This window comes from Lepidochelys kempii, chromosome 23 (genome assembly GCF_965140285.1).
Source record: "Lepidochelys kempii isolate rLepKem1 chromosome 23, rLepKem1.hap1, whole genome shotgun sequence".
Taxonomy (NCBI): domain Eukaryota; kingdom Metazoa; phylum Chordata; order Testudines; family Cheloniidae; genus Lepidochelys; species Lepidochelys kempii.
In genome coordinates this window covers 16,866,139-16,891,865 of record NC_136402.1, presented here as the reverse complement: position 1 = coordinate 16,891,865, position 25,727 = coordinate 16,866,139, and the positions used below count along the sequence as shown (strand labels likewise).

At 72.8% G+C, this 25,727-nt stretch overlaps 2 protein-coding genes across 2 annotated transcripts; both read left to right on the top strand.

Moving 5' to 3' along the window:
* Window positions 1-1,284: 1,284 nt before the first annotated feature.
* Window positions 1,285-14,713, top strand: LOC144929672 (protein kinase C and casein kinase substrate in neurons protein 3-like). The gene is made up of 8 exons (XM_078850030.1): window positions 1,285-1,353; window positions 8,563-8,798; window positions 10,027-10,182; window positions 10,984-11,159; window positions 11,827-11,947; window positions 12,773-12,873; window positions 13,591-13,685; window positions 14,255-14,713. Exons 1-8 carry the CDS (start codon window positions 1,311-1,313, stop codon window positions 14,365-14,367), a joined length of 1,041 nt encoding a protein of 346 aa, XP_078706156.1. The 5' UTR covers window positions 1,285-1,310; the 3' UTR covers window positions 14,368-14,713.
* Window positions 14,714-18,393: 3,680 nt separating this feature from the next.
* On the top strand, window positions 18,394-25,204 carry NAPSA (napsin A aspartic peptidase). The gene is given in 10 exon segments (XM_078850378.1): window positions 18,394-18,455; window positions 20,186-20,330; window positions 20,737-20,860; window positions 21,681-21,799; window positions 21,927-22,126; window positions 22,723-22,842; window positions 23,997-24,049; window positions 24,052-24,164; window positions 24,409-24,507; window positions 24,956-25,204. Coding segments are annotated over 10 exon segments (1,284 nt in total).
* Window positions 25,205-25,727: the final 523 nt, after the last annotated feature.

Below are 25,727 nucleotides of genomic sequence, written 5' to 3'. Positions count from 1 at the left end.
GTCATGGTAGCCCCGAGTGACACCACGGCGACCCCTAGCGATGCCAGCAAGGCCGTCGGCAATGTCACGGTAGCCCCGAGCGACACCACGGCGACCCCCTCGCGATGCCAGCAAGGCCCTCGGCAATGCCACGGTGACCCCTAGCGACCTTGGTGCAGCCCTTGGCAATGCCACGGTAGCCCCTAGCAGCCCCATGGTGACTCCTAGCGAGGTGGGGTGGCTCCGGGGAAGGCGGGCGATGGTGGAAGCAGGGTGCCCCTGACCCCAGTACCGGCACCGCCCTGACAGCCCCCCCCCCCCCGGTGACAGGGCGGCGGGGGGGGGGGGGAATGCAGGAGCCAACCCCGTCGGCCTCCTGGCTAGGGCTGGCCCGTGGCTCGGCTCCATCTTCCCTAACTGCTAACACATGTCGTTCCCCGGGCCGCCCGCCTCCACATCAGCGCCCGACCCCCCCCCCCAGCCACCCCGTGCTGCAGCCGGGCTTTGTCGGGCCTCGGGCAGCACCAGCCCCACAAGGTACCGGCCGAGGGGGGCCGGAGGGGGGTGCGTGGGCCTGGAGCGTGGCCAGGGGTTCCCTGTGCACCTGGGGGTTTCCCGTGGGGCTGTGGCGGGGCTGTGGGGGCCCCCAGCACACTGACCGGCAGGTTGGCCGTGGGGAGAGAAGGCCATGGGCGGGGGGGGCTTGAGGAGGGGACTCTAGTCTTACTGCGGGGGGGTTGCAAGTAAGAGGGGGGGTCAGGCTCCGGGGGCGGGTCCCCCTGGAGGGCAGGGGGAGAGGCCATCCGGGCAGGTCTCACCACCCCCTACCCCCATTTTGCCCCCCCCCCCCCCAGGTTGGACCATGTCGGAGATCTACAGCGAGGTGGCCGGGGGACGAGCCCCCCCAGCGACAGTTTCTGGATGGTGAGCGGCCGGGGGGGAGGGGGGGAGCGGCTGAGGGGGCCACGGGAGGGGCAGTGGAGGGGGGCTCGGTCCCTGCAGTGGAGTTCTGGGTGGGGCTGGCTCTGGGGCTGAGGGGTGGCTCGGCTGTTGGGGGAGGAGATGGGGGGGTACACATAGGGGACCCCCCCATCTCCTCCCCACAGCTTCTTCCCCAAACACCCCCCCCCCAGGGCGACATGGGGAGTGGGGGGGGTGAAATGGAGTGGGGCTCCAGCTGGGTCTGACCCCCCCCCACGTCTGCCCCCCCCCCCAGCCGAACCGGTATCAGCGTATGGTGCGGCGGCTGGAGGAGGGGTCCCAGGTCTGCGACCAGCTGGTCGGCTGCTTCCGGGACCGGGGCGCGGATCGAAGGCAGCTACGCCCGGCACATGGGGGCCTGGGTGCAGAAGTGGCGCCCCCTGGTGGATGCGAGTGAGTCCCCACCCCCTGCCCCCTGCAGCCCAGCGCCCCCTACCGAGCCTCCTGCCCCACCGCCCTGCAGGCCAGCGCCCCCCTGCTGAGCCCCCCGTAGCACAGTGCCCCCTACTGAGCCTCCTGGCCCCGCCACCCCGCAGCCCAGTGCCCCCCACCGAGCCCCCCACCCCACGACCCTGCAGCCCAGCACCCCCTGCTGAGCCCCCCACCCCACGACCCTACAGCCCAGCGCCCCCTGCTGAGCCCCCCGCCCCACGACCCTGCAGCCCAGCGCCCCCTGCTGAGCCCCCCTGCAGCCCAGCACCCCCTGCTGAGCCCCCCTGCCCCACGACCCTGCAGCCCAGCGCCCCCTGCTGAGCCCCCCTGCAGCCCAGCGCCCCCTGCCGAGCCCCCCACCCCACGACCCCGCAGCCCAGCGCCCCCTGCCGAGCCCCCCACCCCACGACCCCTGCATCCCAGCGCCCCCTGCTGAGCCCCCCACCCCACGACCCCTGCAGCCCAGCGCCCCCTGCTGAGCCCCCCTGCAGCCCCAGCGCCCCCTGCCGAGCCCCCCACCCCACGACCCTGCAGCCCAGCGCCCCCTGCTGAGCCCCCCTGCAGCCCAGCGCCCCCTGCCGAGCCCCCCACCCCACGACCCCGCAGCCCAGCGCCCCCTGCCGAGCCCCCCACCCCACGACCCTGCATCCCAGCGCCCCCTGCCGAGCCCCCCAACCCACGACCCTGCAGCCCAGCGCCCCCTGCCGAACCCCCCACCCCCCGACCCTGCAGCCCAGCGCCCCCTGCCGAGCCCCCCACCCCACGACCCTGCAGCCCAGCGCCCCCTGCCGAGCCCCCCTGCAGCCCAGCGCCCCTGCCGAGCCCCCCACCCCCCGACCCTGCAGCCCAGCGCCCCCTGCCAAGCCCCCCACCCCCCGACCCTGCAGCCCGGCGCCCCCTGCCGAGCCCCCTGCAGCCCAGCGCCCCCTGCCGAGCCCCCCACCCCACGACCCTGCAGCCCAGCGCCCCCTGCCGAGCCCCCCACCCCCCGACCCTGCAGCCCAGCGCCCCCTGCCGAGCCCCCCTGCAGCCCAGCGCCCCCTGCCGAGCCCCCCACCCCACGACCCCGCAGCCCAGCGCCCCCTGCCGAGCCCCCCACCCCACGACCCTGCAGCCCAGCGCCCCCTGCTGAGCCCCCCTGCAGCCCAGCGCCCCCTGCCGAGCCCCCCACCCCACGACCCCGCAGCCCAGCGCCCCCTGCCGAGCCCCCCACCCCACGACCCTGCAGCCCAGCGCCCCCTGCTGAGCCCCCCCTGCAGCACAGCGCCCCCTGCCGAGCCCCCCACCCCACGACTCTGCAGCCCAGCGCCCCCTGCTGAGCCCCCCTGCAGCCCAGCGCCCCTGCCGAGCCCCCCACCCCACGACCCTGCAGCCCAGCGCCCCCTGCTGAGCCCCCCTGCAGCCCAGCGCCCCCTGCCGAGCCGCCTCCCCACGACCCTGCAGCCCAGCGCCCCCTGCTGAGCCCCCTGCCCCATGACCCTGCAGCTCAGCGCCCCTGCCGAGCCCCCCGCCCCACGACCCCGCAGCCCAGCGTCCCCTGCCGAGCCCCCCACCCCATGACCCTGCAGCTCAGCGCCCCCTACCGAGCCCCCCTGCAGCCCAGCGCCCCCTGCCGAGCCCCCCCACCCCCCGACCCTGCAGCCCAGCGCCCCCTGCCGAGCCCCCCCACCCCACGACCCTGCAGCCCAGCGCCCCCTGCTGAGCCCCCCCTGCAGCCCAGCGCCCCCTGCTGAGCCCCCCCGCCCCACGACCCTGCAGCCCAGCGCCCCCTGCTGAGCCCCCGCCCCACAACCCTACAGCCCAGCGCCCCCTGCTGAGCCCCTGCCCCACGACCCTGCAGCCCAGCGCCCCCTGCTGAGCCCCCCTGCAGCCCAGCACCCCCTGCCGAGCCCCCCACCCCACGACCCCGCAGCCCAGTGCCCCCTGCCGAGCCCCCCACCCCACGACCCTGCATCCCAGCGCCCCCTGCTGAGCCCCCACCCCACGACCCTGCAGCCCAGCGCCCCCTGCTGAGCCCCCCTGCAGCCCAGCACCCCCTGCCGAGCCCCCCACCCCACGACCCTGCAGCCCAGCGCCCCCTGCTGAGCCCCCCTGCAGCTCAGCGCCCCCTGCCGAGCCCCCCACCCGCCAACCCTGCAGCCCAGCGCCCCCTGCCAAGCCCCCCACCCCACGACCCTGCATCCCAGCGCCCCCTGCTGAGCCCCCCACCCCACGACCCTGCAGCCCAGCGCCCCCTGCTGAGCCCCCCTGCAGCCCAGCGCCCCCTGCCGAGCCGCCTCCCCACGACCCTGCAGCCCAGCGCCCCCTGCTGAGCCCCCTGCCCCATGACCCTGCAGCCCAGCGCCCCCTGCTGAGCCCCCCTGCAGCCCAGCGCCCCCTGCCGAGCCCCCCGCCCCACGACCCCGCAGCCCAGCGTCCCCTGCCGAGCCCCCCACCCCATGACCCTGCAGCTCAGCGCCCCCTACCGAGCCCCCCTGCAGCCCAGCGCCCCCTGCCGAGCCCCCCACCCCCCGACCCTGCAGCCCAGCGCCCCCTGCCGAGCCCCCCACCCCACGACCCTACAGCCCAGCGCCCCCTGCTGAGCCCCCCTGCAGCCCAGCGCCCCCTGCTGAGCCCCCCGCCCCACGACCCTGCAGCCCAGCACCCCCTGCTGAGCCCCCCGCCCCACAACCCTACAGCCCAGCGCCCCCTGCTGAGCCCCCTGCCCCACGACCCTGCAGCCCAGCGCCCCCTGCTGAGCCCCCCTGCAGCCCAGCACCCCCCTGCCGAGCCCCCCACCCCACGACCCCGCAGCCCAGTGCCCCCTGCCGAGCCCCCCACCCCACGACCCTGCATCCCAGCGCCCCCTGCTGAGCCCCCCACCCCACGACCCTGCAGCCCAGCGCCCCCTGCTGAGCCCCCCTGCAGCCCAGCACCCCCTGCCGAGCCCCCCACCCCACGACCCTGCAGCCCAGCGCCCCCTGCTGAGCCCCCCTGCAGCCCAGCGCCCCCTGCCGAGCCCCCCACCCGCCAACCCTGCAGCCCAGCGCCCCCTGCCAAGCCCCCCACCCCCCGACCCTGCAGCCCAGCGCCCCCTGCTGAGCCCCCCACCCCACGACCCTACAGCCCAGCGCCCCCTGCTGAGCCCCCCTGCAGCCCAGCGCCCCCTGCCGAGCCCCCCACCCCACGACCCTACAGCCCAGCGCCCCCTGCTGAGCCCCCCTGCAGCCCAGCGCCCCCTGCCGAGCCCCCCACCCCACGACCCTGCAGCCCAGCGCCCCCTGCCGAGCCCCCCACCCCACGACCCTACAGCCCAGCGCCCCCTGCTGAGCCCCCCTGCAGCCCAGCGCCCCCTGCCGAGCCCCCCACCCCACGACCCTGCAGCCCAGCGCCCCCTGCCGAGCCCCCCACCCCCGACCCTGCAGCCCAGCGCCCCCTGCCGAGCCCCCCTGCAGCCCAGCGCCCCCTGCCGAGCCCCCCACCCCACGACCCCGCAGCCCAGCGCCCCCTGCCGAGCCCCCCACCCCACGACCCTGCAGCCCACGCCCCCTGCTGAGCCCCCCTGCAGCCCAGCGCCCCCTGGCGAGCCCCCCACCCCCGACCCTGCAGCCCAGCGCCCCCTGCCGAGCCCCCCACCCCACGACCCTGCAGCCCAGCGCCCCCTGCTGAGCCCCCCTGCAGCCCAGCGCCCCCTGCCGAGTCCCCCACCCCACGACCCTGCAGCTCAGCGCCCCCTGCTGAGCCCCCCACCCCACGACCCTGCAGCCCAGCGCCCCCTGCTGAGCCCCCCTGCAGCCCAGCGCCCCCTGCCGAGCCCCCCGCCCCACGACCCTGCAGCCCAGCGCCCCCTGCTGAGCCCCCTGCCCCATGACCCTGCAGCCCAGCGCCCCCTGCCGAGCCCCCCGCCCCACGACCCTGCAGCCCAGCGCCCCCTGCCGAGCCCCCCACCCCACGACCCCGCACCCCAGCGCCCCCTGCCGAGCCCCCCACCCCACGACCCTGCAGCCCAGCGCCCCCTGCTGAGCCCCCCTGCAGCCCAGCGCCCCCTGCCGAGCCCCCCACCCCATGACCCTGCAGCTCAGCGCCCCCTACCGAGCCCCCCTGCAGCCCAGCGCCCCCTGCCGAGCCCCCCACCCCCCGACCCTGCAGCCCAGCGCCCCCTGCCGAGCCCCCCTGCAGCCCAGCGCCCCCTGCCGAGCCCCCCACCCCACGACCCTGCATCCCAGCGCCCCCTGCTGAGCCCCCCACCCCACGACCCTGCAGCCCAGCGCCCCCTGCTGAGCCCCCCTGCAGCCCAGCGCCCCCTGCCGAGCCCCCCACCCCACGACCCTGCAGCCCAGCGCCCCCTGCTGAGCCCCCCTGCAGCCCAGCGCCCCCTGCCGAGCCCCCCACCCCATGACCCTGCAGCTCAGCGCCCCCTACCGAGCCCCCCTGCAGCCCAGCGCCCCCTGCCGAGCCCCCCACCCCCCGACCCTGCAGCCCAGCGCCCCCTGCTGAGCCCCCCTGCAGCCCAGCGCCCCCTGCTGAGCCCCCCGCCCCACGACCCTGCAGCCCAGCGCCCCCTGCTGAGCCCCCCGCCCCACAACCCTACAGCCCAGCGCCCCCTGCTGAGCCCCCTGCCCCACGACCCTGCAGCCCAGCGCCCCCTGCTGAGCCCCCCTGCAGCCCAGCACCCCCTGCCGAGCCCCCCACCCCACGACCCCGCAGCCCAGTGCCCCCTGCCGAGCCCCCCACCCCACGACCCTGCATCCCAGCGCCCCCTGCTGAGCCCCCCACCCCACGACCCCGCAGCCCAGTGCCCCCTGCCGAGCCCCCCACCCCACGACCCTGCAGCCCAGCGCCCCCTGCTGAGCCCCCTGCCCCATGACCCTGCAGCCCAGCGCCCCCTGCCGAGCCCCCCGCCCCACGACCCCGCAGCCCAGCGTCCCCTGCCGAGCCCCCCACCCCATGACCCTGCAGCTCAGCGCCCCCTACCGAGCCCCCCTGCAGCCCAGCGCCCCCTGCCGAGCCCCCCACCCCCCGACCCTGCAGCCCAGCGCCCCCTGCCGAGCCCCCCACCCCACGACCCTGCAGCCCAGCGCCCCCTGCTGAGCCCCCCTGCAGCCCAGCGCCCCCTGCTGAGCCCCCCGCCCCACGACCCTGCAGCCCAGCGCCCCCTGCTGAGCCCCCCGCCCCACAACCCTACAGCCCAGCGCCCCCTGCTGAGCCCCCTGCCCCACGACCCTGCAGCCCAGCGCCCCCTGCTGAGCCCCCCTGCAGCCCAGCACCCCCTGCCGAGCCCCCCACCCCACGACCCCGCAGCCCAGTGCCCCCTGCCGAGCCCCCCACCCCACGACCCTGCAGCCCAGCGCCCCCTGCTGAGCCCCCCACCCCACGACCCTGCAGCCCAGCGCCCCCTGCTGAGCCCCCCTGCAGCCCAGCGCCCCCTGCCGAGCCCCCCACCCCATGACCCTGCAGCTCAGCGCCCCCTACCGAGCCCCCCTGCAGCCCAGCGCCCCCTGCCGAGCCCCCCACCCCCCGACCCTGCAGCCCAGCGCCCCCTGCCGAGCCCCCCTGCAGCCCAGCGCCCCCTGCCGAGCCCCCCACCCCACGACCCTGCATCCCAGCGCCCCCTGCTGAGCCCCCCACCCCACGACCCTGCAGCCCAGCGCCCCCTGCTGAGCCCCCCACCCCACGACCCTGCAGCCCAGCGCCCCCTGCTGAGCCCCCCTGCAGCTCAGCGCCCCCTACCAAGCCGCCTCCCCACGACCCTGCAGCCCAGCGCCCCCTGCTGAGCCCCCTGCCCCATGACCCTGCAGCCCAGCGCCCCCTGCTGAGCCCCCTGCCCCATGACCCTGCAGCTCAGCGCCCCCTACCGAGCCCCCCTGCAGCCCAGCGCCCCCTGCCGAGCCCCCCACCCCCCGACCCTGCAGCCCAGCGCCCCCTGCCGAGCCCCCCACCCCACGACCCTACAGCCCAGCGCCCCCTGCTGAGCCCCCCTGCAGCCCAGCGCCCCCTGCTGAGCCCCCCGCCCCACGACCCTGCAGCCCAGCGCCCCCTGCTGAGCCCCCCGCCCCACAACCCTACAGCCCAGCGCCCCCTGCTGAGCCCCCTGCCCCACGACCCTGCAGCCCAGCGCCCCCTGCTGAGCCCCCCTGCAGCCCAGCACCCCCTGCCGAGCCCCCCACCCCACGACCCCGCAGCCCAGTGCCCCCTGCCGAGCCCCACACCCCACGACCCTGCAGCCCAGCGCCCCCTGCTGAGCCCCCCACCCCACGACCCTGCAGCCCAGCGCCCCCTGCTGAGCCCCCCTGCAGCCCAGCGCCCCCTGCCGAGCCCCCCACCCCACGACCCTGCAGCCCAGCGCCCCCTGCTGAGCCCCCCTGCAGCCCAGCGCCCCCTGCCGAGCCCCCCACCCGCCAACCCTGCAGCCCAGCGCCCCCTGCCGAGCCCCCCACCCCCGACCCTGCAGCCCAGCGCCCCCTGCCGAGCCCCCCTGCAGCCCAGCGCCCCCTGCCGAGCCCCCCACCCCACGACCCCGCAGCCCAGCGCCCCCTGCCGAGCCCCCCACCCCACGACCCTGCAGCCCACGCCCCCTGCTGAGCCCCCCTGCAGCCCAGCGCCCCCTGCCGAGCCCCCCACCCCCGACCCTGCAGCCCAGCGCCCCCTGCCGAGCCCCCCACCCCACGACCCTGCAGCCCAGCGCCCCCTGCTGAGCCCCCCTGCAGCCCAGCGCCCCCTGCCGAGTCCCCCACCCCACGACCCTGCAGCCCAGCGCCCCCTGCTGAGCCCCCCTGCAGCCCAGCGCCCCCTGCCGAGCCCCCCGCCCCACGACCCTGCAGCCCAGCGCCCCCTGCTGAGCCCCCTGCCCCATGACCCTGCAGCCCAGCGCCCCCTGCCGAGCCCCCCGCCCCACGACCCTGCAGCCCAGCGCCCCCTGCCGAGCCCCCCACCCCACGACCCCGCAGCCCAGCGCCCCCTGCCGAGCCCCCCACCCCACGACCCTGCAGCCCAGCGCCCCCTGCTGAGCCCCCCTGCAGCCCAGCGCCCCCTGCCGAGCCCCCCACCCCACGACCCTGCAGCCCAGCGCCCCCTGCTGAGCCCCCCACCCCACGACCCTGCAGCCCAGCGCCCCCTGCCGAGCCCCCCTGCAGCCCAGCGCCCCCTGCCGAGCCCCCGGAGCACGGCGCCCCCATCTCCGCTCTCCCGCAGGCCCCCTGTACGGCTCGGTGCGCCGGGCCTGGCAGGCCTTCCTGGACTCCACGGAGCGGCTGAGCCGGCTGCACCGGGACACGCAGCGGGCGCTGGTGGCAGAGGAGCTTGCCCGCGTGCGGGGCTGGCAGCGGGACAATTACCACCGCAAGCTGCTGGGCAGGTTCCGCGAGGCCCGCGAGCTGGAGAGCGGCTTCCGGCGCGCCCAGAAACCCTGGGCCCGCCGCCTGCACAAGGTGGGTGCTGCGGGGGGCGCATGGGGGGCACTGCACGGAGGGCAGGGGATGGGGCAGGCTGGAGGGCACGGAGCAGGGGGTGGGGTGCCGCGGGGGGGCTGTGCATGGGGGGCACTGCATGGAGTGCAGGGGATGGGGCACCACGCTGGGGGGCACTGCCCAGGTAACATGGAGCAGGGGTGGGATGCCGTGGGGGGGCTGTGCATGGGGGGCACTGCATGGAGGGCAGGGGATGGGGCACCACGCTGGGGGGCACTGCCCAGGTAACATGGAGCAGGGGTGGGGTGCCGCGGGGGGGCTGTGCATGGGGGGCACTGCACGGAGGGCAGGGGATGGGGCAGGCTGGGGGGCACGGAGCAGGGGGTGGGTTGCTGCGGGGGGGCTGTGCATGGGGGGCACTGCACGGAGGGCAGGGGATGGGGCAGGCTGGGGTCACGGATCAGGGGGTGGGGTGCTGCGGGGGGGCTGTGCATGGAGGGCAGGGGATGGGGCACCGCGCTGGGGGGCACTGCCCGGGTAACACGGAGCAGGGGTTGGGGTGCTGCGGGGGGGGCTGTGCATGGGGGGCACTGCACGGAGGGCAGGGGATGGGGCAGGCTGGGGTCACGGATCAGGGGGTGGGGTGCTGCGGGGGGGCTGTGCATGGAGGGCAGGAGATGGGGCACCGCGCTGGGGGGCACTGCCCGGGTAACACGGAGCAGGGGGTGGGGTGCTGCGGGGGGGCTGTGCATGGGGGGCACTGCACGGAGGGCAGGGGATGGGGCAGGCTGGGGTCACGGATCAGGGGGTGGGGTGCCGCGGGGGGGCTGTGCATGGAGGGCAGGGGATGGGGCACCGCGCTGGGGGGCACTGCCCGGGTAACACAGAGCAGGGGGTGGGGTGCTGCGGGGGGGCAGTACATGAGGGTGCTGCCCAGGGGGCGGGGCGCTGCCTGGGGGTAATGCATGGGAGCTGGGGGTGGGGTGCCACATGGGGGGCGGTGCATGGGCACAGAGCAGGGGGTGGGGTGCTGCGTGGGGGCACATTGGGGGCGCTGCATGGGGCCCAGTGTATGGGGGGTGCATTCTGCATGGGGGGTGCTGCACTGGGTGGAGCTTGTGGGGAGGTTATGGGCATATGGGAGGGTCAGGGGGGCCAGGGGGTGGGAGTCAGTGGGGCTGCGAGGGTGGGTCCGGGGCCCTGGGGGTCCCAGCCCCAGTTGCAGCCCCTCGTTTCGCCCCTCCCCCAGGTGGAGAAGGCCAAAGCCTCGTACCACCGGGCCTGCCGCAAGGAGCACGTGGCCGCGGGGCGGGAGCAGCTGGCCCCGGGGGGCCCCCCGCTGGCCCCCGACCGCCAGCGGGCCCTGCGGGAGGAGCGCCACCGTCACTCCCTGGAGACGCACAAGGTGGGCGCGCCCGGCCGCGGACCCCTCTCCCCATGGCCATGGGTCCGGCACTGGGTCCAGCTTCGGGACAGCCTCGCGGAGGCCCCCGTCCGTGGGCCGGACCCCCACGGGTCCCGCTCTTCCACCAGGGTCAGCCCCACGGCTGCTCTGCCTCCTTGGAGCTTGCAGCCCCCCGGTTTATTCCCCCACCAGCAACAGACCCCCCCAAGAGAGCCCCGTACCCACTGGGGGGCAGCCCGCCACACCCCTCCTGTGCCACCCAGCCGGTGGGACGGGACGCTCCTTGGGTAGCACAGCGAGTTGCCCCCTGGACCGCTCTGGCGCCCCGGAGTCTGGCCCAGCAACAGCCCCCCCAGCTCCCACTCGGTCCTGGTCCCAGGTTGGGGGCGCCAGCCCCCCCCCCTCCGCCCTTTACTCCCTGGCTGGTCAGATCCGGCCGGCCGCCCCGCCACGGCCGTTAGTTGCCAGGTAGCCAATGTCCCAGTGTGTTCGTGGGCTCTCCCGGCCCCAGGCCCCAGCCCCAGACAGCTGGCGCGGGTCACCGCTGCGATTCTGGGCCTCCGCAGGGAGTAACCTGCCCTGTGCCACCCGCAGGGCACAGTGTAGTTCAGAGCGGAAACTGAGGCACACACCGTGTTCCTCCAACTGACTGCAGAAAATTCCCACGCCCTCCTCGTTTGTCCAGACTGCTGGACTCCCCCGCCCCGCGCCGGCACGAACGGGTCCACAGGAGGCCCTTTCTTCTCCTGGCCTGGGGGCTGCCCCTGCCCCCAGGGCCACCCTGACGCCCCTGCCCCCCAGGAGCGGCAGCACTACGAGCAGGCACTGGCGGAGCTGACCCGCGCCAGCCCGCGCTACGTGGAGGAGATGGAGTCGGTCTTCGAGCAGGGCCAGGAGTTCGAGCAGAGACGCATCGAGTTCCTCAAGGAGGCCTTGGCGGCTCTGCAGCGCCGGCTGGACCCCACCGCCCACCCCGGGTAAGAGAGACCCCCCCTCGGCCACCGGCTGGGCCCCACCGCCCGCCCCGGGTAAGAGACCCCCCCTCCCCCGCCGGCTGGACCCCACCGCCCGCCCCGGGTAAGAGAGACCCCCCCCTCGGCCACCGGCTGGGCCCCACCGCCCGCCCCGGGTAAGAGACCCCCCCCTCCCCCGCCGGCTGGGCCCCACCACCCGCCCCGGGTAAGAGAGACCCCCCCCTCCCCCGCCGGCTGGACCCCACCGCCCGCCCCGGGTAAGAGAGACCCCCCTCCCCCCGTCGGCTGGACCCCACCGCCCGCCCCGGGTAAGAGAGACCCCCCCTCCGTCGCCGGCTGGACCCCACCGCCCGCCCCGGGTAAGAGAGACCCCCCCTCCCCCGCAGGCTGGACCCCACCGCCCGCCCCGGGTAAGAGAGACCCCCCCTCCGTCGCCGGCTGGACCCCACCGCCCGCCCTGGGTAAGAGAGACCCCCTGCCACCAGCTGGACCCCACCGCCCGCCCCGGGTGGGATCAATGGTGGGGGAGCACATTGGGTCTGCAGGCAGGAGGCTGCTGGGGAAGCCGGGCTGGGCCAGTCGTGGGGGTGCCGGGGAGGAGTTGTGGGGGTGCAGGGGAGGGAGGAGGCTGGGTCGGGGGTTGGACAGAGACAAATCCCCCCCCCCGCAGGGTGCAGGCTGCACAGACCCAGCTCCGCCAGGTCATCGGCGACATCAGCGCCCGCCAGGACCTGGACTGGTGGCACCGCCAGCGTGGGCCCGGCATGGCCATGGCATGGCCCGAGTTCGAGGTGAGACCCCCCCCCCGTCACGAAGCCAGCCAGGACTTGGGGGACCCTCCTCTCCCCGAGCTACTGACCCCAGGGCAGGACGCTGCCCAGCTTCCACCTTCCTGGGGCTGACCCCGGAGCCTCCAGCCTCCCTGCCCCACCCTGCGCTTCCCGCAGCGAGTCTGCCTGGGGGGGGTCCTGGGGGAGCCAGGGGGCCCTGCCCCCCAACTCCGCAGCCAGCCGTGACCGTCAGCCAGCCGGGGACACAGAAGGTTTATTAGCCGACGGGAACATGGTCTAAACCAGAGCTTGTCAGCACAGAAGTCAGGGACTTTCAGCCAAGTCCAGCTTGGGGGTCGGGGAGCCCAGAGCCAGGGCTCTGGTCCTCCCCCTGGTGCCCCAAGACTCACTCGCTTCCAGACGCCCGGCCCCTGCCCTGCCCGTTGCTCCTCCTCTGGCCTTTGTCTCACTTCCCGGGCCAAGAGTCCCCCGGTCGCATCCCCCTGCTGGGTCTCGGGTTTTCAAAGGGGGAGGCCAGAGCATCCCTGCAGGCAGCTGGAACAGCCCCCGCAAAAGTCAGCCCCCCCCTTCCCACCACCGAGACACTGGTGCAGCACACAGGGAAACTGAGGCACGCGCGGCATCCATGGAAAACAGCGGGAAACACACACAGCACAACAAGGGAAAATCCCCACTTCGTCACACACACACACACCGCAGCCCGCGGGTCCAGCGCTGGGCCCATCTCCATGGGAAACCCCAGAGCTCCCCCCACCCCCCAAGGGAGTAGGGGTCTGGCTGGGAGCCCCCCAGGGCTGAGTCCCCATGTCCTCCCCCGCCCCCAAGGCGTGGAGCCCGGAGTGGGAGCAGCCGAGCCCCAAGGCGCCGCCCCCGGCGAAGGAGGAGGAGAAGGTGACGCTGCAGAGCATCCGCCCGGCCCTGGGCAGGTGAGCGGGGGGGGGGGGCGGGATCCGCCCGGCCCTGGGCAGGTGAGCGGGGGGGGGGCGGGATCCGCCCGGCCCTGGGCAGGTGAGCGGGGGGGGGGGCGGGATCCGCCCGGCCCTGGGCAGGTGAGCGGGGGGGGGGGCGGGATCCGCCCGGCCCTGGGCAGGTGAGCGGGGGGGGGGCGGGATCCGCCCGGCCCTGGGCAGGTGAGCGGGGGGGGGGGGCGGGATCCGCCCGGCCCTGGGCAGGTGAGCGGGGGGGGGGGGCGGGATCCGCCCGGCCCTGGGCAGGTGAGCGGGGGGGGGGGGGGTGGGATCCGCCCGGCCCTGGGCAGGTGAGCGGGGGGGGGGGGGTGGGATCCGCCCAGCCCTGGGCAGGTGAGCGGGGGGGGGGGGTGGGATCCGCCCAGCCCTGGGCAGGTGAGCGGGGGGGGGGGGCGGGGGGGCCAGCCAGGGGCAGGCGAACAGGGTGGACAACCCAATAATGCCCCAGCCCCCCAGGACACCTACGCTGACCCACCAGCCCCCCCCCTCCCCTCCCGGAAACCCTATAACAACACACCAGCCTCTCGGAAAACCCTGCCCTGCCCCCAGCCCGCATGGGGCAGCCCCGCGTTTGGGAGGGAGTGGGGGGGGGCCCTTGGGGTGATGCGGGGGGCTCGGGTGTGGGCGTGTCCCCCAGGAGCTCCGCCCCCCTCATTGTCTCCCCTGCCCCCGCAGCGCGGCCGAGGTGCCGGCACCGGTTCTGGGCCAGCGGGTTCGGGCCATTTACGACTACGCCGGGCAGGAGCCGGACGAGCTGAGTTTCACTGCGGGTGAGTGACCACCAGGGGGACCCTGCCCCCCCCGAGCCCCCCCAGCTCTCCCCCCCCCGCCACTGGGCCTCCCCAGCCCGTCCCCCGGCTGAGCCATGACCCCCCTACCCCCGCTGGACCCCCCCAGGTCCTCCCCCGGCTGGGCCCTGACCCCTCTGGACCCCCCAGCCCATCCCCCGGCTGGGCTCCGACTCCTTCACCAAGCTCTTCCCCCAACACAGCCCACCCCCATCCCACATACCCCCTTCCCCCAACAAACCCCCCCATGGACCTCGTCCCCCACCCCTCCTGAGTGGACCCCCATCCATGCTCCACTGAGCCCATCTGCTGACAGCAGCCCCCAGCCCCCCCACCCCACTGGACCCCCCAAAACACCCCACTGAGCCTATTCCCCGACAGACCCCACCCCACACAGCCCCTGATGGATCCCCCTCCCCTCCCCATGGACCCCATCCCCCTTAACAGACCCACACGTCACCGAGCCCATCCCCCAACTGACCCCTCCCCTTAGGGACCCAAACCCCACTGACTCCCCCCGCCGCCCCCTAACGCGCTGCCTGTCCTTGCAGGGGAGGAGCTGACCAAGCTGGAGGAGCAGGACCCCCAGGGCTGGTGCAAGGGGGTGACGGACAGAGGGCGCGTGGGGCTGTACCCTGCCAACTACGTCCAGCCGGTGCCCTGACCTCAGCGCCCCTCTCCGTGGAGGGCTGCACCCCGCCACCCACCGTCAGCTGCGGCAGGGATGGGAAGGGGGGACCCTGCCCAGACGCCCCCAAACCCTGCCCTGCTGACCCCCGCAACAGCCAGCCCCCGCTTTCCCCAAGTGGCCCCAATCCACAGGCCCACCTGCCTGGGGGGTGGGGGCTGTTGGGGGAGAGATCTCAGGGGAGCCCTGATCCCACCCACCCCCCAGGCCCACTTCAGCCCCTGATGTCTGCCACCCCCACGACCCCATCTACGATTCCCCCACAGGTGCCCCGTGTCTGGGACACCCCCAGCTCTTACAGAAACAACAATAAAATCTTGAAACCCCCCCGCCGCAGACTCTGAGTCCATCCCTGACGTGCAACAGCCCCCCCCCCCCCAACTGCGCCTCACTGCAGGGGCACCGGCAGAGCTGGGGGGAGCCCAGGGCCGGGCTAGCAGGGGGCTGTGGGTCGGGAGTGAGGGGCACCGGCAGGGCTGGGGGACAGTAGATGGGGCAGGGTAGATGGGCCAAGGGGGGCTATAGGGAAGGTTATAGTACAGGGAGGGGGTTGTGGGGAGGGTTACGGGGCTGTGGGGAGAGGGGGTGGGGAGGTCTATGGGGCTGTGGGGGAGCGGGTGGGGGGAGGGTTATGGGGCTCTTGGGAAGGGGTGTGGGGGGGGAGGGTTACGGTGCAAGTTGGGGGACTGTGGGGAGGGCTATGGGGCTGTGGGGGTGGGGGAGGGTTATGGGGCTCTGGGGAAGGGGACGGGAGGGGGTTGTGGGAAGATCTATGGGGCTGTGGGGGGAGGGTTATGGTGCAGGTTGGGGGCTGTGGGGAGGGCTATGGGCCTGTGGGGGAAGGGTTATGGTGCAGGTTGGGGGGCTGTGGGGAGGGCTATGGGGCTGTAGGGGAGCAAGTGGGGGAGGGTTATGGTGCAGGGAAGGGACTGTGGGGAGGGTTATGGGGCTGTGGGGGGTGGGGGAGGGTTATGGTGTAGGTTGGGGGGGCTGTGGAGCGGGCTGTGGGGGTGGGGAGGGTTAGGTGCAGGTTGGGGGCTGTGGGGCGGTCTATGGGGCTGTGGGGAAGGGGAGGCTTATGGTGCAGGTTGGGGGCTGTGGGGAGGTCTATGGGGCTGTGAGGAAGGAGGTGGGAGGGGCTGTGGGGCGGTCTATGGGGCTGTGGGGAAGGAGAGGGTTAGGGTGCAGGTTGGGGGGCTGTGGGGAGGTCTATGGGGCTGTGAGGAAGGAGGTGGGAGGGGCTGTGGGGCGGTCTATGGGGCTGTGGGGAAGGGGAGGGTTATGGTGCAGGTTGGGGGGCTGTGGGGAGGTCTATGGGGCTGTGAGGAAGGAGGTGGGAGGGGCTGTGGGGCGGTCTATGGGGCTGTGGGGAAGGGGAGGGTTAGGGTGCAGGTTGGGGGGCTGTGGGGAGGTCTATGGGGCTGTGAGGAAGGAGGTGGGAGGGGCTGTGGGGCGGTCTATGGGGCTGTGGGGAAGGGGAGGGTTAGGGTGCAGGTTGGGGGGCTGTGGGGAGGTCTATGGGGCTGTGAGGAAGGAGGTGGGAGGGGCTGTGGGGCGGTCTATGGGGCTGTGGGGAAGGGGAGGGTTAGGGTGCAGGTTGGGGGGCTGTGGGTAGGTCTATGGGGCTGTGAGGAAGGAGGTGGGAGGGGCTGTGGGGTGGTCTATGGGGCTGTGGGGAAGGGGAGGGTTAGGGTGCAGGTTGGGGGGCTGTGGGGAGGTCTATGGGGCTGTGAGGAAGGAGGTGGGAGGGGCTGTGGGGCGGTCTATGGGGCTGTGGGGAAGGGGAGGGTTAGGGTGCAGGTTGGGGGGCTGTGGGGAGGTCTATGGGGCTGTGAGGAAGGAGGTGGGAGGGGCTGTGGGGCGGTCTATGGGGCTGTGGGGAAGGGGAGGGTTATGGTGCAGGTTGGGGGGCTGTGGGGAGGGCTATGGGGCTGTGAGGAAGGAGGTGGGAGGGGCTGTGGGGCGGTCTATGGGGCTGTGGGGAAGGGGAGGGTTAGGGTGTAGGTTGGGGGGCTGTGGGGAGGGCTATGGAGCTGTGAGGGTGGGGAGGGTTGGGGGCAGGTTGGGGGGCTGTGGGGAGGTCTATGGGGCTGTGAGGAAGGAGGTGGGAGGGGCTGTGGGGCGGTCTATGGGGCTGTGGGGAAGGGGAGGGTTATGGTGCAGGTTGGGGGGCTGTGGGGTGGTCTATGGGGCTGTGGGGAAGGGGAGGGTTAGGGTGCAGGTTGGGGGGCTGTGGGGAGGTCTAGGGGGCTGTGAGGAAGGAGGTGGGAGGGGCTGTGGGGCGATCTATGGGGCTGTGGGGAAGGGGAGGGTTAGGGTGTAGGTTGGGGGGCTGTGGGGAGGGCTATGGGGCTGTGAGGAAGGAGGTGGGAGGGGCTGTGGGGCGGTCTATGGGGCTGTGGGGAAGGGGAGGGTTATGGTGCAGGTTGGGGGGCTGTGGGGCGGTCTATGGGGCTGTGGGGAAGGGGAGGGTTAGGGTGCAGGTTGGGGGGCTGTGGGGAGGTCTAGGGGGCTGTGAGGAAGGAGGTGGGAGGGGCTGTGGGGCGATCTATGGGGCTGTGGGGAAGGGGAGGGTTAGGGTGCAGGTTGGGGGGCTGTGGGGAGGGCTATGGGGCTGTGAGGAAGGAGGTGGGAGGGGCTGTGGGGCGGTCTATGGGGCTGTGGGGAAGGGGAGGGTTAGGGTGTAGGTTGGGGGGCTGTGGGGAGGGCTATGGAGCTGTGAGGGTGGGGAGGGTTGGGGGCAGGTTGGGGGGCTGTGGGGAGGTCTAGGGGGCTGTGAGGAAGGAGGTGGGAGGGGCTGTGGGGCGGTCTATGGGGCTGTGGGGAAGGGGAGGGTTATGGTGCAGGTTGGGGGGCTGTGGGGAGGGCTATGGGGCTGTGAGGAAGGAGGTGGGAGGGGCTGTGGGGCGGTCTATGGGGCTGTGGGGAAGGGGAGGGTTAGGGTGTAGGTTGGGGGGCTGTGGGGAGGGCTATGGAGCTGTGAGGGTGGGGGAGGGTTGGGGGCAGGTTGGGGGGCTGTGGGGAGGTCTATGGGGCTGTGAGGAAGGAGGTGGGAGGGGCTGTGGGGCGGTCTATGGGGCTGTGGGGAAGGGGAGGGTTATGGTGCAGGTTGGGGGGCTGTGGGGCGGTCTATGGGGCTGTGGGGAAGGGGAGGGTTAGGGTGTAGGTTGGGGGGCTGTGGGGAGGGCTATGGAGCTGTGAGGGTGGGGGAGGGTTGGGGGCAGGTTGGGGGGCTGTGGGGAGGTCTATGGGGCTGTGAGGAAGGAGGTGGGAGGGGCTGTGGGGCGGTCTATGGGGCTGTGGGGAAGGGGAGGGTTAGGGTGCAGGTTGGGGGGCTGTGGGGAGGTCTAGGGGGCTGTGAGGAAGGAGGTGGGAGGGGCTGTGGGGCGGTCTATGGGGCTGTGGGGAAGGGGAGGGTTAGGGTGCAGGTTGGGGGGCTGTGGGGAGGTCTAGGGGGCTGTGGGGAAGGGGAGGGTTATGGTGCAGGTTGGGGGGCTGTGGGGCGGTCTATGGGGCTGTGGGGAAGGGGAGGGTTAGGGTGCAGGTTGGGGGGCTGTGGGGAGGTCTAGGGGGCTGTGAGGAAGGAGGTGGGAGGGGCTGTGGGGCGATCTATGGGGCTGTGGGGAAGGGGAGGGTTAGGGTGCAGGTTGGGGGGCTGTGGGGAGGTCTAGGGGGCTGTGGGAAGGGGGCAGGGGTTGAGGGGGGCCAAGGGGCAGGAGCCCCCGCCCCGGCCCAGGGCCCAGCGCCCAGCTCCCGCCCCGAGTCAGGGCGTGGGGCTCACCCGGGGCACCCCGCCTGCAGCCTGCCCTCGCCGGCCGAGCCAGGGCCAATGGGGCGCTGCACCCCGGCAGGCCGGGGCCAATCCGAGCCCGAGCCCCAGGGCTCCCGGCCAATCAGGCACTGCACCCCAGGCGACCCAGCCAATGGGAGGAGGCGGTTCCCGAGCTCCCGGCGGGGGCTGGGGACAGACGGGGCGAGAGCGGCTGCCGCACGGGAGCGAGGATGGGGGCCCCGGGCGCTGCCGCCCTCCTGCTGCTGGCTCTGGGCACCCAGGCGCTGATCCGGTGAGGGCCCCGGACGCCTGGGTCCTGTCGGGGGGAGTGGGGTCTAGTGGTTAGAGCGGGGGGGGGGGGTTGGGAGCCAGGACTCCTGGGTTCTCTCCCCAGCTCTGGGAGGGGAGTGGGGTCTAGTGGTTAGAGTGGGGGGGGGGGAGCCAGGACTCCTGGGTTCTCTCCCCAGCTCTGGGAGGGGAGTGGGGTCTAGTGGTTAGAGCAGGGGGGGTTGGGAGCCAGGACTCCTGGGTTCTCTCCCCAGCTCTGGGAGGGGAGTGGGGTCTAGTGGTTAGAGTGGGGGGGGTTGGGAGCCAGGACTGCTGGGTTCTCTCCCCAGCTCTGGGAGGGGAGTGGGGTCTAGTGGTTAGAGTGGGGGGGGTTGGGAGCCAGGACTCCTGGGTTCTCTCCCCAGCTCTGGGAGGGGAGTGGGGTCTAGTGGTTAGAGTGGGGGGGGTTGGGAGCCAGGACTCCTGGGTTCTCTCCCCAGCTCTGGGAGGGGAGTGGGGTCTAGTGGTTAGAGTGGGGGGGGTTGGGAGCCAGGACTGCTGGGTTCTCTCCCCAGCTCTGGGAGGGGAGTGGGGTCTAGTGGTTAGAGTGGGGGGGGTTGGGAGCCAGGACTGCTGGGTTCTCTCCCCAGCTCTGGGAGGGGAGTGGGGTCTAGTGGTTAGAGCAGGGGGGGTTGGGAGCCAGGACTCCTGGGTTCTCTCCCCAGCTCTGGGAGGGGAGTGGGGTCTAGTGGTTAGAGTGGGGGGGGTGGGAGCCAGGACTCCTGGGTTCTCTCCCCAGCTCTGGGAGGGGAGTGGGGTCTAGTGGTTAGAGTGGGGGGGGTTGGGAGCCAGGACTGCTGGGTTCTCTCCCCAGCTCTGGGAGGGGAGTGGGGTCTAGTGGTTAGAGTGGGGGGGGTTGGGAGCCAGGACTGCTGGGTTCTCTCCCCAGCTCTGGGAGGGGAGTGGGGTCTAGTGGTTAGAGTGGGGGGGGTTGGGAGCCAGGACTCCTGGGTTCTCTCCCCAGCTCTGGGAGGGGAGTGGGGTCTAGTGGTTAGAGTGGGGGGGGTTGGGAGCCAGGACTCCTGGGTTCTCTCCCCAGCTCTGGGAGGGGAGTGGGGTCTAGTGGTTAGAGTGGGGGGGGTTGGGAGCCAGGACTGCTGGGTTCTCTCCCCAGCTCTGGGAGGGGAGTGGGGTCTAGTGGTTAGAGTGGGGGGGGTTGGGAGCCAGGACTGCTGGGTTCTCTCCCCAGCTCTGGGAGGGGAATGCGGTCTAGTGGTTAGAGCGGGGGTGACTGGAAACTAGGACACCTGGGTTCTATCCCAGCTGAGGGAGGGAGGGAGGAGGCAAGTGGGGTCATGGCCGGGATGAGGCAGGTGTCAGCGTGGGCAGGGGCTGCCTGGCACGGCAGATCAAAGGATCCCGGTGCCCCACACGCTGGCGGTTCCAGCTCCCAGCACACCCCCCGCCCCCCCCAGGGATTTCTGAGCTTGCCCCACCCAGCCAGTCCCCCGACCAGTCCGGCCAGTTCCAGGCCCCAGCGTGGGACTGGTACCTCCCCTGCTCCCACCCTCCCACAGGGCAGAGGCTGGCTGACTCAGTGGGGCAGGGAATGGGGCACAGGGCCTGTCCGCTCTGGGGGGTGCCGGCTCCTATCTGCCCCAGGGTGGGGACTGGCTGGCTCGGGGGGGGGGGTTAGGGGAGGTCCGGGGGGGGTTCCGTGGTTTCCCTGCACTGACCCCACCCTCCCTCCGGCAGGATCCCCCTGCGGAAGTTCCCTTCGGTCCGGAGCCGGTTTGGTGGGACGAGGCTCCCCATGGCCAACCTGGGGGCTGGCGGGGGGCCGGGCAGGGGTTCCCACAGGCGCTCAGCTGCCCCCCAGCGTCTGCACAACTACATGGACGTGAGTCAGCCCCCAAACCCAGCCCTGGGGCAGCTCAGCCTGGGGGGACTGGGCTGAAAGGGAGGGGGGCTGTGCTGGGGGGTGGTTTGGGGGGCAGGGGCTCTGTGGGGCTGGGGCGCAGGGGATGGCACTGGAAGGTTGGGGGGCTGGGAGAGGACAGTGGCTCTGCAGGGCCGGGGCTGGGGGGCAGGGGACGGCACTGGGGGGTTGGGGGGCTGGGAGAGGGCAGTGGCTCTGGGGGGCTGGGGGGGCAGGGGATGGTACTGGGAGGGCTGAGAGACGGGGGTGGCTCTGTGGGGCCGGGGCTGGGGGGCAGGGGATGGCACTGGGGGGTTGGGGGCTGGGAGAGGGCGATGGCTCTGGGGGGCCAGGCTGGGTGCTGACCTTCAGCGCTGACCCCCCCCAGGCCCAGTACTATGGGGAGATCGGGGTCGGGACGCCCCCCCAGCAGTTCAACGTCGTCTTCGACACGGGCTCCTCCGACCTGTGGGTGCCTTCGGCCGGCTGCTGTCTCCTGCACCTGGCATGCTGTGAGTGGGGGCCCGGGGGGTGCCAGTGGGCTGGGGGTGTCCATCCATCCTGTGCCCCCTCTGCCCCCAGGGGTGCTGGGGGGCTGTGTCTGTCTCTCCTGACCCCCCCCCCCCGTCATGGCGTCCCCGGGCCATGCTCTGGAGCTGCCCCCTACGACCCAGCCAGGACTTGGGGGACCCTCCTCTCTCGGAGCTGCTGTCCCCAGGGCAAGACGCTGCCCCGGCTTCCACCTTCCTGGGGCTGACCCCGGAGCCTCCAGCCTCCCCTGCCCCACCCCGCGCTTCCCGCAGCGAGTCCACACGGGGGGGTCCTGGGGGGGCCAGAGTGTCCTGCCCCCCGACTCCGCAGCCAGACGGGACTTTCAGCCAGACGGGGACACAGAAGGTTTATTAGCCGACAGGAGCATGGTCTAAACCAGAGCTGGTAGGTACAGAGACCAGGACCCCTCAGTCAGGTCTGTCTTGGGGGGCCGGGAGGCCAGAGCCCCATTTGGGCCTCCCTCCATTTCCCCAGCCAGCCCCAAACTGAGACTCTCCCGCCTTCCTCCGGCCTTTGTCCCTTTGCCGGAGGCCACCGGATCCCTTTGTTCTCCAGCCGCATCACACTGGCCCTCTAGGGCTCTGCAACAATCACCCCCCCTTGTCCCCCCACCTCGAGACTTAAGAACTGCCTGGGGGAAACTGAGGCACCCCCACCGTATTCAGAGAACATTAAGAACAGTCCCTCTTCGTCACATCTCTTCCCCCAGGGATGAACAGGGAGGCTCTGTCGGGGGGGGGGTGCTGTGTCTGGCTCTCCTGACCCCCCCTCTCCCCGCAGGGGTGCACACTCACTACTATTCACTCTTCTCCTGCACCCACAAACGCAACCACACCAAGTTCTCCATCCATTACGGGAGTGGCAGCCTGAAGGGCTTCCTCAGCCAGGACAAGGTCACGGTGAGTGGGGGACAGGACGCCTGGGTTCTCTTCCCGGCTCTGGGAGGGGAGTGGGGGCTGGTGGTTGGAGCAGGGGGGAGGGGCTGGGAGCCAGGACGCCTGGGTTCCATCCCAGCTCTGCTCCCAGGTGTCCAACCTGACAGTGGAGAACCAGACGTTCGCTGAGGCCGTGGACCTGCCGGGGCTGGTGTTCGTGGCAACCAAGTTCGACGGGATCCTGGGGATGGGGTACCCCATCCTCTCAGTGGGTGGGGTCACCCCCGTCTTTGACAACATGATGGCGCAGGGGCTGCTGGACGAGAATGTCTTCTCCTTCCACCTCCGCAGGTCAGAGCCCCTGGTGCCCAGAGCCCCCCGGCACCCAGAGCCCCCAGTTAGCGGACCTCTGAGTCCCCCGGTGTCCTTCGACCCCAGAGCCCCCCCAGACCCCTGAGCCCCCCAGTGTCCTCAGATCCCCTGGACCACCAAACCCGCCCGGTGTCCTTTGACTCCAGCACCCAGACCCCTGAGCCCCCCGGTGTCCTTGGACCCCCAGCGCCCGGACCCCTGAGCCCCTCGGTGTCCTCAGATCCCTGGCACCTGGACTCCAAAGCCCCCCGGTGCCCGGACCCTGGAGTGCCTGGAGCTCCCCGGCATCCCTGGACTGCCAGTGCCCGGACCCCTGAGGCCCCTGGTGCCCAGACCCCGAAGCCCCTTCCCCCCCGGTGTCCCCAGACCCCCGGTGCCCAACTCAGCACCCATCCCCCCACCCCCAAACCCTCATTCCTCCACAGGAGCCCCGGCCCTGACCCCCTGCCACCCCACAGCCCCCATCCCCTGGCCAACACACCAGTCAGCCCCCCTGCCCCCTCCTGTTCTCAGTGCCCATCTCCCCTGCCCCCCAGGCCCAGCCCCCCAAGCTCTCTCTCACCCCTGGTTTGCAGGGGCTCGGCGGAGGATGGGGGCGAGCTGCTACTGGGGGGCACGGATCCGCGGCTGTACGAGGGGGACCTGCATTACGTGCCCGTGTCCCGCAAGGCCTACTGGCAGATCAAGGTGGACAAGTGAGTACACCCTGGACCCCCCTAAAGCCTCCGGAATCCCCGGACTCCCTGGGCCCCCCTAAAACCTCCAGAACCCCCCGGACCCCCCCTAAAGCCTTTGGATCCCCTGGAACCCCCTGGACTCCCCCTAGAGCCTCTGGAGCCCCCCAGACCCCCCTAAAGCCTCCAGACCCCCCAGAACCCCCTGGCCCCCCGTAAAGCCTCTGGAGCCCCCCGGACTTCCCCACCCCTCTGGACCCCCCTGGGACCACCACCCCCTGAGCCCTTGGACCCCCCTGAGCCTCTGGATCCCCCTGAACCCCTGGACCTCCATCTGACACCCAGACCCCCCCAGACCTCCCCAACCCCAGGGCCCCCCTGTCCCCCCTGGATCCTCACCCGACCCCAGGATCTCCCTCAACCCCCCAGATTTCCAGTACCCCCAAGCCTCTGGACCCTCCCTGACCCCCTGGACCCCCCACCTGACTCCCAGACCCCCCACCCGGACCTCTGCAACCTTCTGGACCCCTCTGGGACTCCTTCTGGCCCCCAGAACCTCCCCCAAGCCCCTGGACCCCCCATAGCCTCCAGACATACACCCCTGAACCCCCACCTGACCCCTTGTAGCCCCGGACCTCCCTGACCCTCTGGACCCCCTGGGACCCCTCCCAGCCCCCAGAGCCACTTGGACCCTGCCCTGAGCCTCTGGACTCTCTCCAACCCCCTGGACCCCCACCTGACTCCCAGAACCCCCCAGGGTCCCCCAATTCCTCTGGACCCCCACCCAACCCCCAGAACCCCTGAACACACCCCCACCCCGCCCTCAGTAAAACCCTGGATCCCCACTTGACCCACAGGCATCTTGACCCCTGGACCCCCCCCCGACCTCCCCAGACCCCCATCCGACCTCCAGAACTACTCCTGGGCCCCCACCCAACCCCCTGGGTCCCTGATCCCCCCCAGCTCCCCCAAACCACCCTAGCCCCCTGTTCGGTCCAAAAACCAGGCCTGGACCCCATAGTCAACCCCCACCCAAGCCTACCCTTGAACCTCCATCCAGTGCCCAAATCCCTCCCCACCCCCTATCCTCCCTCCACCCCCTGAACCCCGATTACTCCCTTGACCCCCCTCCCCCCATTCCCCTGACCCCCTCTCCCGGCCTCCCCTCTCTGCAGGATCCGGGTGAAGAAGTCCCGGGGCGGGCACCGGTGCAAGGGGCCGGCTCTCTGCCGGGGGGCTGCCAGGCCATTGTGGACACGGGCACCTCCCTCATCACAGGCCCCAGCAAGGAGATCAAGAAGCTGCACAAAGCCCTGGGACCCTTCCACGCTCTCAAGGGACAGGTAAGGGGGCCGGACGCCTGGGTTCTAGCCACGGGGCCTAGGGGTTAGAACTGGGGAGGCCTGGGAGTCAGAACTCTGGGGTTCTCTCCTCAGTTCTGGGAGGGGAGTGGGGTCTAGTGGTTAGAGTGGGGGTGGGGGGGGGGCTGGGAGCCAGGACTCCTGGGTTCTTATGCATGCTGCGCCCCCTGCTGGCCGTGGTGGTGGGACTGTCTAACACGCCTCCCACCTCTGCGCTCTCCCCCAGTACCTGCTGGATTGCGACCAGCTCTCAGCCCTGCCCGAGGTCTCCTTCGTGCTGCGGGGGAAGCCCTTCAACCTGACGGGGGAGCAGTACATACTGAAGGTGAGGGTCCCCCTCGAGGCTGGGGGGCGACGCTGGGACAGGCTGGGCCCATGGCGGGCTGGGGGCTGCTGCTGGGATTGTCTGGCCTGGGGGGCGCTGCGACGTGGGCAGGGGCAGGTGGGGACTGGCTGGGCTTGTGGGGGGGAGCGGGGAGGTGTGCATATGGGGAGGCAAAAATGGGGGGGGTGCTGGGCCCACGGGGGCATGGAATGGGCCCATTAGGGGGAAAGGGGGGGCCAGAGGATGACGCTGGGCTCACAGGGTGAGGGGGCATGGGCCCATGGGGGGCAGTGCTGGGCCCAAGGGAGAGGGGGGCATGGGCCCATGGGTGGCAGGAGGGCAGTGCTGGGGGGCACTGGACCCAGGGTGGGAGGGGTGGCAGGTGGCTGGGCCCACATGGTCCATCTCAGGCCCAGCTTGACCCCTCCCCCATCTCCCCCCCATCCAGGTGACGCAGATGGGCATCACCGTGTGTGTCAGCGGGTTCATGGCCCTGGACGTTCCCCCCCCCACCGGCCCCCTCTGGATCTTGGGGGACGTCTTCCTGGGCCAGTACTACTCCGTGTTCGACCGGGAACGGGACCGCGTGGGGCTGGCACGGGCCAAGTCGCCCCCTCCCCCAGCACCGCAAGAGACACCCCCACCCAGCACCACGGGGAGCCCCAAAACCCACCCCCCAGCCCACGGCACGCACTGAGGCCTCAGGACACCTGGCTTCCACCCACAGCTCTGGGAGGGGAGGGCAGGTCTAGTGGTTAGAGCGGGGGGGGGGGGGGCTGGTGGCACAGAGTGGGGGGGAGTCAGGGCCCTGCACCTCCGACGTCCTGCGACTCACGGAGACTCTCCGCCAGCCAGTAACACGGAAGGTTTATTAGACGACAGCAACAGAGCCCAAAACAGGACCCCTCAGTCGGGTCCATCTTGGGGGGTGGGGAGCCCAGACCCCGGTTCTGCGCCTTCCCCCTGTGTCCCCAGCCAGCCCCTCTCACGGGGTCCCCGGGCGCTGCTCCCCGCGCAGGCAGGCAGGACCCTGGGGGAGTCTCCTCTCCGGGAGCAGCCTGTCTGCAGGACACACAGCTCCCCCGGCTCCACCTTCCTGGGGTGACCCCGGAGCCTCCAGCCTCCCCTGCCCCTCCGGGTGCTTCCCACAGCGAGTCCGCCCAGGCGGGGTCCTGGGGGGGCCAGAGGGTCCTGCCCCCCGACTCTGCAGTCAGACGTGA